This window comes from Microtus pennsylvanicus, chromosome 7, assembly GCF_037038515.1.
Source record: "Microtus pennsylvanicus isolate mMicPen1 chromosome 7, mMicPen1.hap1, whole genome shotgun sequence".
Lineage (NCBI taxonomy): Eukaryota > Metazoa > Chordata > Mammalia > Rodentia > Cricetidae > Microtus > Microtus pennsylvanicus.
The window spans coordinates 17027139-17042549 of NC_134585.1; the positions used below are offsets into that span (position 1 = coordinate 17027139).

The 15411-nt window shown below is 41.1% G+C and overlaps 1 protein-coding gene and 1 pseudogene across 1 annotated transcript in view; one reads left to right on the forward strand and one right to left on the reverse strand.

Annotated features, from left to right (window-relative positions):
* Window positions 1-263: 263 nt before the first annotated feature.
* Rtkn2 (rhotekin 2) overlaps window positions 264-15411 on the reverse strand; it is a 60986-nt gene continuing 45838 nt past the window's right edge. The window contains exons 10-12 of the mRNA XM_075980063.1: window positions 7311-7473; window positions 4125-4232; window positions 264-2868 (exon numbers count right to left, since the gene is read on the reverse strand). Coding sequence (XP_075836178.1) covers window positions 2339-2868; window positions 4125-4232; window positions 7311-7473 — 801 coding nt within the window. The 3' untranslated portion in view covers window positions 264-2338. The remainder of the gene's footprint in view (window positions 2869-4124; window positions 4233-7310; window positions 7474-15411) is intronic.
* Window positions 326-1370, forward strand: LOC142853970 (pre-mRNA-splicing factor CWC22 homolog pseudogene; annotated as a pseudogene).

Here is a 15411-nt window from a genome sequence, read left to right on the forward strand (position 1 = left end):
GGTGCACGGGGACTGTTATGGCTTGGGAGGTCCCTAGAGCCTCAGGACCGAGGCTGACAAGTTTTGCATGGAAACACTGATGGCATTTTAAAACTGTTTGCTGTTCTTGTTTACAAAGAGGGTTACTGGACATCCAATCTGAGGTTTCGAAGACACAGCATTCTGAGGCTCCATTGGGATGGGATCGCCCCTTTGGTCTGAGGATTCAGCAGAGGTGGTCCATGGAGACAGAAAAAGAAAACTCTCAAGGAACTCAGACCATGAGGACTTGTTACTGGAACCAACTTGAAGAATCCAGTTTGTCTGGTCAACTGACACTAGAAAAATGAAAAGTACGGCACCCATGAAACACTGCTCTGGTCACGACAGAAGGGAGAGCCACAGTTCACACCCCCGGAACTCCTCCCCAGAAGACAGATACGCAGAACAAGCAAGGTCGCCCTGAATAGAGATTACTGTGATTACAGCTTGTCTGTGAGCGGTCAAGAAGAGGGTGTTCTTATGATGATAGCGTGGAGTCAAAAGTAGGGACTAAGAAAAATGCAGAGAAAGAGATGCAGACTGGATTAGTCCCGGAAATCCTCAGCTCTTGGAAAAAGGAGCCCAGAAAAAGTGTCAACCCAGAGTTCTACTCAAGAAGGCCTTCACAAGAAGAGGGGTGATGCTGGAGATCACAGGTGGAAACAGCCTAGCCTATCAGAGGATGAGCTGGGAGGCCCTGAAGGGATCAATCAATGGTCTCATGAACAAGATCATCTCCAATGTAAGTGTGATTATCCAAGACCAAGAGCTCTTTCAAGTAAACAGAGGCAGAGGCCTGCTGTCCAGGTCTGTCCTGTAGGCGCAGAGTGCTTCTCCAGTCTTCACTCCTGTTTATGCAGCTTTGGTGGGGAACTAATCCTCAAGAGACTAATTCTTAAGTTCTGGGAAGGATGCGAAGGAATGGTAAGCAACTTTGCCTGACCGCTTCAAAATTTGTGGCATATCTTATTAACCAAAATGTGGCCCATGAGGTTCTGAGCCTGGAGATGCTCACTTTGTTGCCAGGGAGACCAGGACATGAGAGTTCGGGTGAGCGGCAGCTTCTGCTCATCCTCCTTCTTGGGAGGGTCCTCCTGAGTAGAACTCTGGGTTACTACTTGTTTTGGGGCTCCTTTTTACAGATGAGAATTTTTTTTCCAAATAAAAATAAAATAGTTGCTACTTTAAAAAACAAACAAAAAACCCAAAAAGTGATCATTAAAAGTGGATTTTTTCTTTTTGTCCATTTAGGATATTCATCCTCTTGCTATTTATCCCCCCATTCAACTCATAATCCTGTTTAGGTCACTATGATTAGTTGCTATGGAAATTCCCTCCTATGGAAGTGATGCCAACGTGATTACTGAATATATCTTTTCATGAATAATATCAATAACAGACATCAAACCTTACTCAAAGAGGGAAATCTAATTAAAAGATTGAAAAAGGATTAATTCTGAAAATGACTACGGTCAACTTTTCTGATACATTTTAAATCTGTCATCTGCTTTTTAAAATAAGTACTAAAGAAAATTTAAGACGTGAGCTACTTGCCTCCCTGAATTCTGGAGGGCACAGTAAGGATCATCACCGTACAGCCAGCGGAGCCGAGTGGGCCATTTCATATCCGCTTCCCTCACTAACAAGTGCACTGCCTCGCTGATGAGCGGCAGAGTCAACAGGATTTCAGGGCTCATCACGGAAATGACGCCGAGGAGCAGATTACAAATTCCCTTTAAAGACAAAGAATTTAATATTCTAAAATTTATCCCAGGAATTTAAAAGGTCAAGCCTGTAAACCACCAAGTGAAACAATAGAGAGGAGGCAGCGGACCGTCAGATGAGGATCCCAGAGAGCTCAAGGGGAAATTTTCTGGGTGGATTCGGTAATTTGTGGTTTGAATAAAACCTTTGAAACATTCCATTAAGTATTAAAATCCTCACAATGAGAATATGGCTTGTCTTTAGCACATTCTACATTACTAGACAATCTTTCTCCAAAAGAAACATCAGTGCTTTCTCCTGCCTACTGCTTCTTCACCGCCTGCTACTAACTTAGGAATAAATTAGCCCTCCCAACAATTAGGATACTGTCTAGAAACTGCGCCTTTGCTGGGGGTGGGGGGATCATTTATATTCTGGAAATGAGAAGTAAAAAATGAAATTCAATTCTCTATTAAAAGGTGCCTTCTGTATCTAATAGCTTATTAATGGTTTATGGAAATTGCTATGGTCTTTACCTATACAATTTTATAACATTACACGCATAATGCCTCTGACCCGAGCTTTACAGCTCGATTTAGACAGTACAGACTGTCTATACTTGTGTTTGCAGCCATGATCGAGGGTCCAGAATGTCTCTGATGGATTTCTGCCTTGGAGCCGGCACTGGCTTGTCTTCTAAACTGGTTTTTGTGTCTGTGTGCTCACCATCAGCTGAACTGTTTTTCCTGGCAGGAAGTTTGCGAGGGGCAGCCACTGGTTTCTGGAAGGAATGCATTTGTGACGACAGCCTGGGATCTGAAGGCGAGGCTGCAGAGATGCTGGCCTGGGTCCTGCTGTCCTTGGGTTGGTCTGTGCCACCTTGTGTCTTTATGCTGAAGGGAGGCTGGTCAGTGGGAGGAAGTGGTGCTCGCCTCTTTTTCCTTTTCCCATCAGGGGCCGGGTGGCCTGCGGGGGACACCACTTTCTTCTGGATGACCATTTCGTGGTTGCCATCAAAGACTGCGGCCCACGGGGGTGGTGCGGATTCTTCATCCTGACCAATGAGGAACTGTCCGTTCGTCTCTCCAATTTTTTTCTTTATTATGTCAGTTAAACTTTCAAGTTTCACAGGTGAATCGATGCCTACAAGAATTTTAAGAAGAAACTTCATAGGGAAAAAAAAATCCAACAGTCACATGTACTTTATCCAAATAAGTTATTACTATCTTCCAAATCAGCATGCTGCTTACAAGGACTATCAAACGCTTGGGGAGCATAAATAATAAAAACATGTAAAACTAACCTTGTGAAGAGGGCCCCCAAACAAGGCTGTCATGTACTGTACTATACACTAAATATATATATAACACCCATAGTATATGAGAAATACATAAGTTCCTACATACACAAGACAGACGGACACATATAAGCACTTCTTAAATTCTTTAGCTTAAATATTTATTACATAGTAACTTTTCTGTATAACCCTGATTTTGCCCGCTAGGACGTTTGTTATATAAAGAGGGGTGGAGGTGATGAGTCAACAGTTTTATCTGTAGACCTCTGAAGTCTCTGCTCACGGTCAGAGACAAAGACAAAGCAAAACGGGACGTCCCCCAAACCAAAGCCCCAGGGCAAATTGGAAACCCTCACATTATTTTGGTGATAAGAATGCTGGGTAAAATTTTCCTTGGGAAAAATAAAGAAACTGAGATAAATGTCTGCTGATTAAATCTGTGATGCGATATTTTAAAGTCACCACTTGGAACCTAAGATCGCAAATACACACACACACACACACACACACACACACACACACACACACCCTTGCAAAGGCATTAGCAGTGGGATAAACGGACACTACAGTCCAGATAAGCATGCAGCAATCACCCCGTAGGCCACCCTACAGGATCAAACACCAATTCAAAGTGTTGGAAGTGAAATAGAAAAATTTAAGACAGACAAATTTCTTAAGAACTAGATCTAAATAGTTGTTTTTGATCGGGAATGAACACTTCCACCCATTAATATGTCCTCATCAGTAATACAAACAGCGAACAAAGAACAAACCCAGAAAACGACTGAACGTGACCACATCTTAGATCTGTTTGTTCACATTTTCTGAACCTCATAAAGCTAAGTACTTTATTCTTTTAAGCCTGAAGTTTTCTGCTTGATTGTGAGCATTTGAACTATGAAAAATATGAGTTCATTAATTTTGTATTAATTCATCTATTAAACATGAGCTCCTCCGTCTACAATCATAGTCTTTTTTTTATTATTCAATTTGATTGTGCCCTGAAAATTTTAGCATTTTAATGTCAACAGAATAAGCGGCTGGTGTGTGGACAATGCTGGTTCTGTCGCCCTGCGGCTCAGAAGAGGCAAGCCCTACTTACTCATATCGTGGTACACGGAGGTCGCCTCCTTTGTCAGGAACAAAGGTGGTTTCCGTGGCGACATAATCTCAATTTTCATAAGTTCTTCACAACAATGCTTCCATTGGCCTAAGAGAAAGAAAGAACTAGGCTAGTTTGAAATCTAAACGTGAAGCCATGTATTTCATTTTCCGCCAATATCTTCAGCACAGTGTGTGCGTGCGTGTGTGTGCGCGTGCGTGTGCGTGTGTGTGTGTGTGTGTGTGTGTGTGTGTGTGTGTGTGTGTGTGTGTAGGCGTGCGCGGTGTTGGAAATGTATCAATGAAGTCTGGCTTTCAAGAAGCTTGCATATAAACCTGGTACAATCCACAGTTTCCAAAGTTGATTCTTCACGAGTGATTCCTTAAGAAAAACAGTTCTGGGGAGAGAGTAAGAGTCCCAAGGCCGTCAGCTAGTGCAACACCACGCACAAGCATCAGCAACCACATTAAACATCGTATTCACTGTCACAGTGCACACAACTCCCGCTCTGTGTGTTGGATGAAAACATCCAGGATTCAAGACATTTGAAAGACAAACCCCATTGCAATCCAGGAGTCAGACGGAAAAAGCAATACAGAATTCAAGTCCTCATACAGCTTTAATTTGGAAAGTTAAGAAGTAAGAATTATTTAATAGCTCAACTATTAAGTTAAAATACCAAAGTGTGGGCATTATCAATGTTTATTTTCATTGCTTCGCTCTTTAAAACCTTAAGGGTTTCAGACTTTCTTCTCTGTGGGGAAAAAGAAAAAAAGATTGATATTTTCTGACTTGCATTCCTGCATACCACATGAGCATCCACTGACGTCACAGAAGTCACGGGGCTCACAACCCCGTATCTCACATCACTAGAAAGGAAGGGAAGACACACTTGTATGCCTTCTACGGGTGACTTTTATTTCTTTTCCTTTTTCGAATAGTCTCAAACATGGATATTCAATCCGTCCAACATGACAGTTTTCCATGGCTGAAAATGTTAATGACATTTCAGGTTTACTTAATTACATATTCATTCTCTTGTCATGGCACATTGTGATAAACACCTACATTTTGAATCCATTACCATAACTAGTTAAGACACATCGAAAGCCTTCGGGGGGGGGGTTTACTATGATGCCGATTACCACACAGCAAACCAACAGGAAACAGACCTCCCCCCCCCCACACACACAGGACAGGGCTGCAAAGGTTCCTCCCCAGGGTGGGAATCCAGAAGCTGGAGCTGAACTCTTACACACTTCCTTCCTTTCTAGATAAATATATAAGACTAATTTTTTTCTTCTTTATGGCAGTGAAAGAAACATCGTATTTAATGAAAAATAATGATTCATTTGAAATGGACCAGCATTTCTCTTTCCACGTTCTTAGATGCAACATGATTTCTGCACAGGGAGCTGAAGATGAAGTGGTTCATAGCTATACAAGAAACAGCACCAGCCACGCTGAAGATGGGCACACAGCCCTGTCCCACCCCACGTGCTCCTGATGTCAGAGGTGGTTTCACACCGGAAGCATTCTGCCATGACTAAGTCTGTACGTAAAAATACATGATAGCCGCTGCGTTAACACGGGGTAAATATCAGGCAGGATGCACTGTGTTCACATAACCTGCTCTAGAGAGAAAGGGGGTTTCCCACAATGCTGTTACCAATTACACATATTCAATGTGTGTGTAAGCATGCGCATGGACACACATATGTGCAGGCACACACGTGCATGTAAGCATGTGCATGCCGTGGCCTCTGTGGGGGTCAGGGAGACAGCCTGGAGGAGTTGGTGCTGTCCCTACCACGGGGGTCCTAGGAATGGAACTGCGGTTGTCAGGCCGGATGGTGAGTGTCGCTACCTGCTGGCCGCCTGGCTGTCTCCATCACTACTCATGGTCTCTAGTACAACGATCTCTTGTGCTGAGCTGTTCCTGTAACTCAGTATTTATAGTAAATGTTTGGGGAAAAAAAAACCCTGTCTGTTTAAACATTCCCTCTTTGGTCTACCATTCTTAGCTACTGACTATGTAGAACAAGGGTCATGCCTCTTTTTTAAACTCTCAAAATACTAAAACAGCAATTCTATCCCCTTTGCCCCTCACCTTCATACCATGGCTAGTCCGGCTAAGCACATCGACATCCATAACCGCTTCTTCATGAATCCTGATTAGCTCGGTCTTAGGTTTCCACTCTTAAATTAGGCTAAAGAACTGAAATTTTACTCAGAATATACGCCGTTACCGAAGTCATGCATGCACACACGGTCTGCAGTGACTTCGGAGGAAGAAACTCAGGACAGCCACAAACCCGGAGGAGAGCTTAGGCCTTTACGATGTGCCCTCAGGATGGTCCTTAAGGAAGATGCCTTGAAGGGCTCCCCCAATTCAATGCGGCAACCACAGGCTTCTCTGGGTCTCACTTTTCTCATCATGAGAGTAAAGCCAGGCAACTTACCTCCTGAGGACCTCGAGAGAAGCATGCAGGGCCCTGGAGCCCCGGAGCTATATTCACACTCATGGCCTATTTGTCTCCTTCCCAACCTTCCCCCCCACCCCTCCCCACCCCCGCACCTGCACAGCAGAGCAGGCCTGGGAACTGCTAGACGACAGCAGGTGCCCCCTCTTTACAGCCGCCCAGAAATCACTCTATGGCACAGATCTGTAGCATTCTGTAGACGTGGAAGACTGCCTGACTCCAACAGGAGGCTTACATGGATCAGAAGCAGCCACGGTCAACAGACTCCATTTTCAAAGTAAGATCACAGATAACATGCAGGCTGCTTGGTTTATCATTAAGGCCAAGAATCTCCCTGTGAGCAAGACTCCCATGAACAGGGAGTGAACCCCGAGACCCTCACGTACTTTAGGCACCGCACTGGACTGTGCTACTGAGATGGAAAAGGACCTTCATGGGGCTAAAACTCGTCTCTGGATGAAGCAAGAAACGCCATCACGAAAAATCTGCAGTTAGCCGGTGACTAAAAATGATACTCTTTTGAACATTATGATCTCAGGATGGATGATCGTTATCTGGAAAAGGTTTGTGGTACATGACCAAGGTTTTCCGGGGGGGGGGGGAACATCCCTGGCACAAAAACTCATTTTAATATCTGGACCACTATTGTCCAGCCCCCCAAGCCTCGTGAACACACTACTAGAAAACATGAATATCTGCTTACTGAGATCAAAGAAATGCTGCCGGAAGGCGCCCATCCATTCCTGAAGGTCTTCTAGGCTGTCCGCGGCAAAGACGTGAGTCACGGCTCGCCCAGCCACAGTGTTGACTATAGAGAAGTGATAGACTTTCCTCGGATCCTTCTCTAGGGCCTGAATTTTGGTTTCCTAAAAATTAAGATAAAATTGGTGGTTTATCAGAGAATAGTTCTGAGATGGTCAAATATTTTATTGCTTAGGCACCACATTTATGCAAATTGTATAATATTACGGCTGCTGGTTTGAAATTTAAAATATGTCATTTCAAGAATTTTCAGGGTTCAAGCTCAAACTAGAATGTTTCTTAAAGACATTTTTTATTAAAAGAGCTTTGGATATGCTGTACACATATGGTATGTTCTAAATTACATGTTCTTAGAACGTAACTTCCACTAGGATCTCAGCCTCCTGCCTTTAATATATATCTTGAAATAACTGTAAAGCAAGTGTAACATGCCATGGCTTTAATGTGGATTATATATCAATTACATTTCCAGCAGTCATAAAATTCAGCCAGTCAAGTCTGTTTCTTCCTTATTCTGATAGTCATACATATTATAGTGTTATTTGTCAAAATAGCGAAAATGTAACAGTTTACAAGACAACAACAGGTTTTCTTCATGAACATGCATTTCATACATGGCGCTCCTTGTTAATGCTGACAGCTCAAGGCCCATGAGGGTTTTCAGACATCCCAATGTTCAAGTTATTCCTTCAATGTCGAATACAACATTCTATCGTAAGGGCAATGGTCTCATTCCTGCTGGGAAACTCAATTGTTTTTCTGAGTGGTATCAGGTAGGATGTTGCCATGACATTCATGGTGCTAGAGGCCAGGCCCCAGGTTCCAATCGGGCAAGTAGTAACAGCAACCCTGTGCAGTTTAGATGGAAGAATATTGGGGGGATGAAATCTGGGAAAAAAGATTCATTTTCCATCATCTGAGGACAGAACTGTCTAGTAGAGACATGACAGGAGCCACAGAGGCAATTCAGAAATTTTTACAAACGTATTTAAAAAGTAAAAATGGGTGAAGTTAATTTTAGTGGCAAATTTGATAAAAAATATGTTATTTTTTTTCGTTTTCATTCTTCAAAGTCCAATCTGTAGTTTATATTTAAGACCACGACTCAACTCTAGCTGTCTCACTTAAGCACCCACAGCTCCTGAAGGCTCCTGTGAATTCAGTCCCATCCAGAGGGAGGCAGCAAAGCTTTCTACAATGTGTGCAGGATGTACTGGTCTGCGGCTACACACACCACTTAGGAGAGGGGAGAAAATAACAGCCCACACGGAGATGCACCTACGGTGACCATAATGTGAGTATCGGGGAAGTAATGGGGTTGGAAGGAAAACTCTATTCCCCGAAGGGTGGGTGAACCCTTGCAGCTGAACGCCGTCTGTACCAGACAGGGAATTCATTTCCAGAGGACTCCATTCTTCTAGAATTCCCTGGAACATGTCTGCTGTAGAAAACAGCCATGTGTCTTTCAAACTTTGGAATATTACAGAATACAAGAACCTGCAGCTATCTTGGGATGGGTCTGACTGGTGGTCACTGGGAAATCAGGGAGTGCAGATGGTCACCAGAATGCAACGGGACACAGAGTCAACACATGATTTTAAAGTGACAAGGTCTTTGTACATTCCCATCTCTAGATAACAAATTGTGCGAAGATGTGTCTCTGTCCTTCCTCACCTGCCTCAGGCACCTCCTGACTGGTTTAATAAAGAGCTGCACAGCCAATAACTAGGCAGGAGAAAACAGGCAGGACTTCAGGGCAGAGATAGAGAACTGTGGGAAGAATCTGAGGTGAGGGATTCGCTAAGCAGGTACAGAGGAAGTAGGGCATACAGTAATGAGGAGAGGTAACGAGCCATGTGGCAGAATGTAAATGAATATAGATGGTTAAGTTTTAAGAGCTAGTTGGGGACAAGCCTAGGCTAAGGCCAAGCTTTCATAAGAAAGTTCCATTACAATCCCAGTTAAGTAATCATTTATACAACATAAAAATTTTTTAAAATACTGCTTACTAAATGGAATCCTTTAAAGCCAAAGCCACCAACAACAATAGCCAATCATTCAATCCACCCAACCCCACCAACCACCACCCAATCAACCATCAACAACCAATAACAACCAACCATGCAATCAACTACCCAACCAACCAAACAACAACCAAGTGATCTCTTTAAAAATAAAATTTGGGGCTGGAGAGATGGCTCAGTGGTTAAGAGCATTGCATGCTCTTCCAAAGGTCCTGAGTTCAATTCCCGGCAACCACATGGTGGCTCACATGTGGTCTGGTGCCCTCTTCTGGCCTGCAGACATACACACAGACAGAATATTGTATACATAATTAATAAATAAATAAATGTTTTAAAAAATAAAATAAAATTTGTTATCATCAGTAGAGGGTGACTGAAGCCCTAGAAGAATTTTCAGGATGCTTCTATCAGCCTAACTGAAGCCTGAATTCAAGTTGGGGAGAGGGGTAAAAAATTTTCTTGTTGCTGAGACTCTGACTTCCCCCAATCAATTTCACTTCAACATGTTTCTGATTACTCTTGTACAGAGATTAAATAGATTTCAACTTCTAAGTACAGAAAATGCGATTCTTGGTATATAAGTGTTTTACTTTCCACAAGGTATTGTTTCTAATGAAGCCACTAAGCAGAGAACGATGAAACAGACCATTTATATCCTAAGAAAATTCAAGTCAACAATATACAGATAAATACTATACCCTTCATTAACTCCAATAGCCATTAAACATTTCTATTGTTTTTAAATATCCCAAGGAAGGGCTTTTATTTGTTTTGAGACAGGATCTCACTACATAGGCTTGGCCTGAACTCACTATGTAAACCAGGCTGGCTATGAACTTAGAGAATATTGGGGTAGGTCAAAGATTTTATTTGCTTTTTAACAAGTGAAAATAAAATGCCGAGTTGAGACTAAATTACATTTTATCACCCAGATTATCTGACTAATTGGAAATATTTATAATTAAAGATTGTGTGTCAAAGAAAGAAGGATTTGAACAAGTGAGGCCTGTCAAGTGTTAAAGTCCACTCAAGCTGCTTGTTGTACTGGTGACATCAAAGCAGGCTGAGCCCTGTCCTCCTCCAAAGATGAAATCATAAGAAAACAGCAGGGTAGATTTCAGAACTTACATCCTAAACACTGCAAGGACAAGCAGTCAATCACTCCTAGCAGGGTGAGCATACCTTGGCTCTATGCCGTTTAGCAGCTCTGAATGCTTGGGACAGGGCTGAAGAATCAGAAGAGGACCGAGTCATTTACTAAAATTATGAAGCCTTCACTGATTTTGTGTGAGGGAAAAAAAAAGATTGATTTCAGCTGTAACTTAAATGATAATTAGATCCAGAAGTTGGAAAAATACTAATTGAGTCTTTGGCTTTTGAAAAAAAAAATGCTAATTCAGAATGTCAAAGAGTGATTAGGCCTTTGAAGGCAAGATCAGCACCAATAGATGAATGGATACAAAATAGTCAATATTGGGTCTCATGCTTATGATACTTGGATAGGAGGAGTGATTTCTAAAAATTTTAATAAAAATCAAAAGGCTAGATGTTTGAACTGTGGTAAACCAAGTCATCTGAAAAGGGACTCTAGGCAAGACATTTTCTAGGAACGTTTTTTTCTAGCGCTAATCCAAAAAGAAAGCCCCAGGTTTCTGGTGTATGCGGGTGTGGCAAAGGCTGGCACTGGAGAGTAATGAATGAAGATCAACATGAGACAGGCAAGGTAACCCTTTGCCATCACAAAACACCTTAGGGGGACTCTTGCAAGCTATTTGTCGAATTTGGTTCAATCACTCCCTGCCACCACTGGGGAAACTCCTCCACAGAGTAATTAAAAGACTTAATGCCTGTTGTGAAAAACAATAAATGACAGAACAACTTCAGTAGATTAAAAAAAAGTTGAGGAGAGACCATAAAACCATAAAACAAGTATTTTGGCAACTTCTATAAACTATCAAAGACCAAGCTAAAAATACAAATCATCACTGTGATTGAAGGTTTACTAGACACAGGCACGGATTTAACAATAATTTCATGAAAATCTTGGCATCCAGATTGGCCTCTTCAAGAGGTAAATGATCAGGTTTTAGGGCTTGGAACTTTCTCTCAGGTAAAACAAAGTGCAAGATGGGTCAAGTGTATCGGGCCAGGAGGACAGACAGGAAAATTAAAACCATATGTGGCTAGCAGAGCAATGAGTTTATGGAGGTGTGATTTGTTGCAGCAATGGAAGACACAGATTAACACCCCCCTAATCTCAGAAACAAATGAGAAGCTAACACATGCTTCTGAGAAAGATACTAAAAGGTATTATCAGGAACAGTCACCGAGTGTTCTTTCAGAGGCACCAACAGCCCTACCTTTAAAAGGGTTAACTGACAAACCCATGTGGGTGGAACAATGGCCTCTGACATCAGGAAATTTACAGACACTAGAACAGCTGGTAGAGGAGCAGCCAAATGATCAATTGAAGAATCGACCAGTCCCTTGGAATTCTCCTGTATATGTCACTAAAAAGAAATCTAGAAAATGGAGAATGTTAACAGATTTAAGAGCCGTAAATAAGGTGATTTGGCCAATGGGCTCCTTAGAGCCTGGAATTACTCTGCATTCTCTATTACCTATAGGATGGTCTATTAGAGTGATTGATTTAAAAAGACTGTTTTTCTTAAAAAATTAAACCTTTACAAGAATAGGAGAAAAACTTGCCTTCACAGTGCCTACTTATAATATTTCCCAGCCTGTTTTTATCAGTAGAAAATTTTCCACAAGGGAAGTTAAACAGTCCTACCCTGTATTAATATTTTGTACAACAACCATTGGAAATAATTTGTAAACAGCTTCCTTAATCTATAATTTTCCATTATATGGATGACATCTTACTAGGTGATTCAGACTCAGATACCTTAGAAAACATGTTTGAAGAGGTAAAGAAAATTTTGCCTTGCTGGGGACTACGAATTGCTCCTGAAAAAATACAGAAAAAGAGATTCTATTAACTACCTAGGATATAAAAGAGATTACAAAAAAATTCAACCATAGAAAGTACAAATCAGAAGAGATCAAGTACGAACTCTTAGTGATTTTCAAACATTGCTGGGAGGTATTAACTGGCTACAGACCACAGTTGGACTGACAACTCAAAAACTAAGTAATTTATTTCATATCTTACAAGGTCATAAGAACTTAAATAGTCCAAGAAAATTATCAGTTGAGGTTGACAGACATTTGGCTTTGGTAGAAGAGAAAGTACAGGGTGTACACACATGTGATTGCTTGGATCCAGGGCTTGATTGCATCCTGGTCATACTACCTTCTATGTATTCTCCTACAGGAATTTTTATGCAGGGACAAGATAATATCTTAAAATGGATATTTTTTTCTTACCACACAAACAGATTAAAACATGAAAGATCTATGTAGAAAGGGTTTCTGAATTGATTCTGAAGGAAAAATTGAGACTTTGTGAATTATCAGGAACAGAAATCATGGTACCTTTCACTAATGCTGAATTTCCATCATTATGAGCAGAAAATGAATACTGGGAAAGAGCTTGAAGTAATTTCTTGGGAGAGATTAACAAATATCCTAAAAGAGATTTTATTTGATTAAAAAAACTAATTGGGTTCTTCTTCACATTGTACGAGGAATACCAATTTCTGGAGCCCCTACATTTTATACTAACGCAAATAAATCAGGAAAGGCAGGTTATAAGTCAGTAAAGTGGCTCAAAGCCCTCATGATTCTGTTCATATATTAGAGCTATATGCTATTCTTATCGTATTAGATTTTCCAGAACCTCTTAATATAGTTACTTTCAATATGCAGAAAGTTGTTTTACATATTGAAACCACTGAACATATTCCAGATGATTCAGAATTAACTTTGCTATTTATTCAATTACAAGAAATAATCAGAAATAGAAACCATCCCTTGTGTATACCACATATCAGATACCATATATGTGTCTACCAGGCCCTCTAGTACAAGGTAAAGATGAAACTGATCAGCTATTGGTAGGAAATGTACTGGAAGCCTCAGAATTTCCTAAGAAATACCATGTTAATAGCAAAGGCTTGAAGAAAGATATTGTTTTTTATTACTTGGCAACAAGCCAAGGACGTTATAAGGCCACGTCCTACTTGTTCTTTGAATAACAAGTTCCACTACCTGCGGGAAGTCATCCAAAGGGTGCTCAAAGAAATGAAATTTGGGAAATGGATGTGTTTCACTTTGCAGAGTTTAGAAATCATGTCACATGATCTGTGGTAACTGGGCTTTCTAAAATTCCTGATAAATACAATAGTTAAAAGCATTTTCAAAAGAATTCAATATAATCTATCACATCACACCGGTGAACTAGAGTTATTGATTGGTTCAGCAGATACATTATTGAGACGACTGATGTATAGGAGGGTGCTAACCAGATAGTCATGAGGACAAGAACTCAGTGCCCAGTACACAGCTGAGCGTCCCGTAAGCGCCTGGAACTCTAGCCCCAAAGGATCGGATGCCTTCCAACATCATGACTGCACCCAAGCACAAACATGGGTACACAAGCTCAAAAGTGAGCACGCACGCGTGTACTCCCACACACATACACACTAAATAAAATCTAAAACCTACCATTTGTTTAGACTACATTTTATCTTCGTTTATGACTCCACATTCTACGGGACAAACAAAAGGAAATCTTGGCAGAATTCCATTTTTTTTTTACCACACAGTTATTGAATGCAAACCAACTTAAACACATAATCATCTGCAGTGTATCTCTAGTCAAAATTACTTAATCTGAATGTAACAAACCAATTAGTCACATACACCTCCCTCCCAAACATGGCCTGAACTAAGTAAAAAAATAAACATGTCAGTGTCACAAAAGAAAAACAAAGGCAGGATAGAACATGATTAGATAAAGGACTCGGTGCCTATGGGGCTTGGACCAAAGAAGTAAATCAATGAAAATTAGATATGTCAGGGACACTGGGGCAACCCGCTGTGTGTACAGCAATACAGTGTCAGAAACAAACTTCCTACAAGTGATGTTGTTATGGTTATACACAAAAGTACCCTTGATGTTAGGAGAAAGATGCTGTTTGCAACTGATCTTCAAATGATGCAGAAAATAAAACAATAATCAGGAGAAAGCACATTAACAGCAGAACACCCAAAGTAGAGATGAAAAGGAGTTCCGCCTGGCCAAGGTCATAGGTGGCTAGCGTGCTGTCTCAACCTTTGTGGGAATTTTCCCAAGTACTAAGAGGTTAAAGAGAACACCATATAAGCAAAACAAAAAATACAAAGTTGGCAAATAATGAAAAACTATATGAAGTCTTCATTAATAAAATTACATATTCCGTAAACCTAATTTTCTAAACCAAGATAAATTCATTATGTTTTAATATTGAGGCATTACTTATTTATACTCTTAAAGAATAGCCCTAAACTTTACTTTTTTAATTAAAACTTTATTATGAAGAGCTTGCAAATAAAAACATTAAATCAAGTGGACTTAACTACGCAATAAAATGTCCTGCTACAGAATTCCCTGTGGGTAAAAACCAAAAATTTCTCAAGATGGGATAGACAATAAGACTGTTGGAAAAGATGACAGAACGGAATTCAAGTCCACACAGATCAGAAGAAAAACACAAATGCCACCCCTTCAAGAACTAGGCTGCTGTGTGAAGTCACAGGCGACTCCATACTCCTCTCCAGAGCAGGGCATGGACAGCTGGACAGATGTGGCGGCTCCCATCCTCTCTACGGGGAAGTATGGAAACAGATAAAAACAACTGGAACTTGGCTACAAAAACATCACTGGACGAATTCTAGGGAAGGGTGCTGTCAGGAGAGGGTGGGGCACGGTAAACACGACCCTTGGCAAGAGATAAAGTTCAGACTGCCTGAAGAACGGTCTACCCTGTGCTCACTCAGGTCCCTGCAGAATTTATGCCAAGGATGTGTAACTGGGTCGCTTTGTTGCCACGGACCTGGATAAAACCCGGTGGCAGA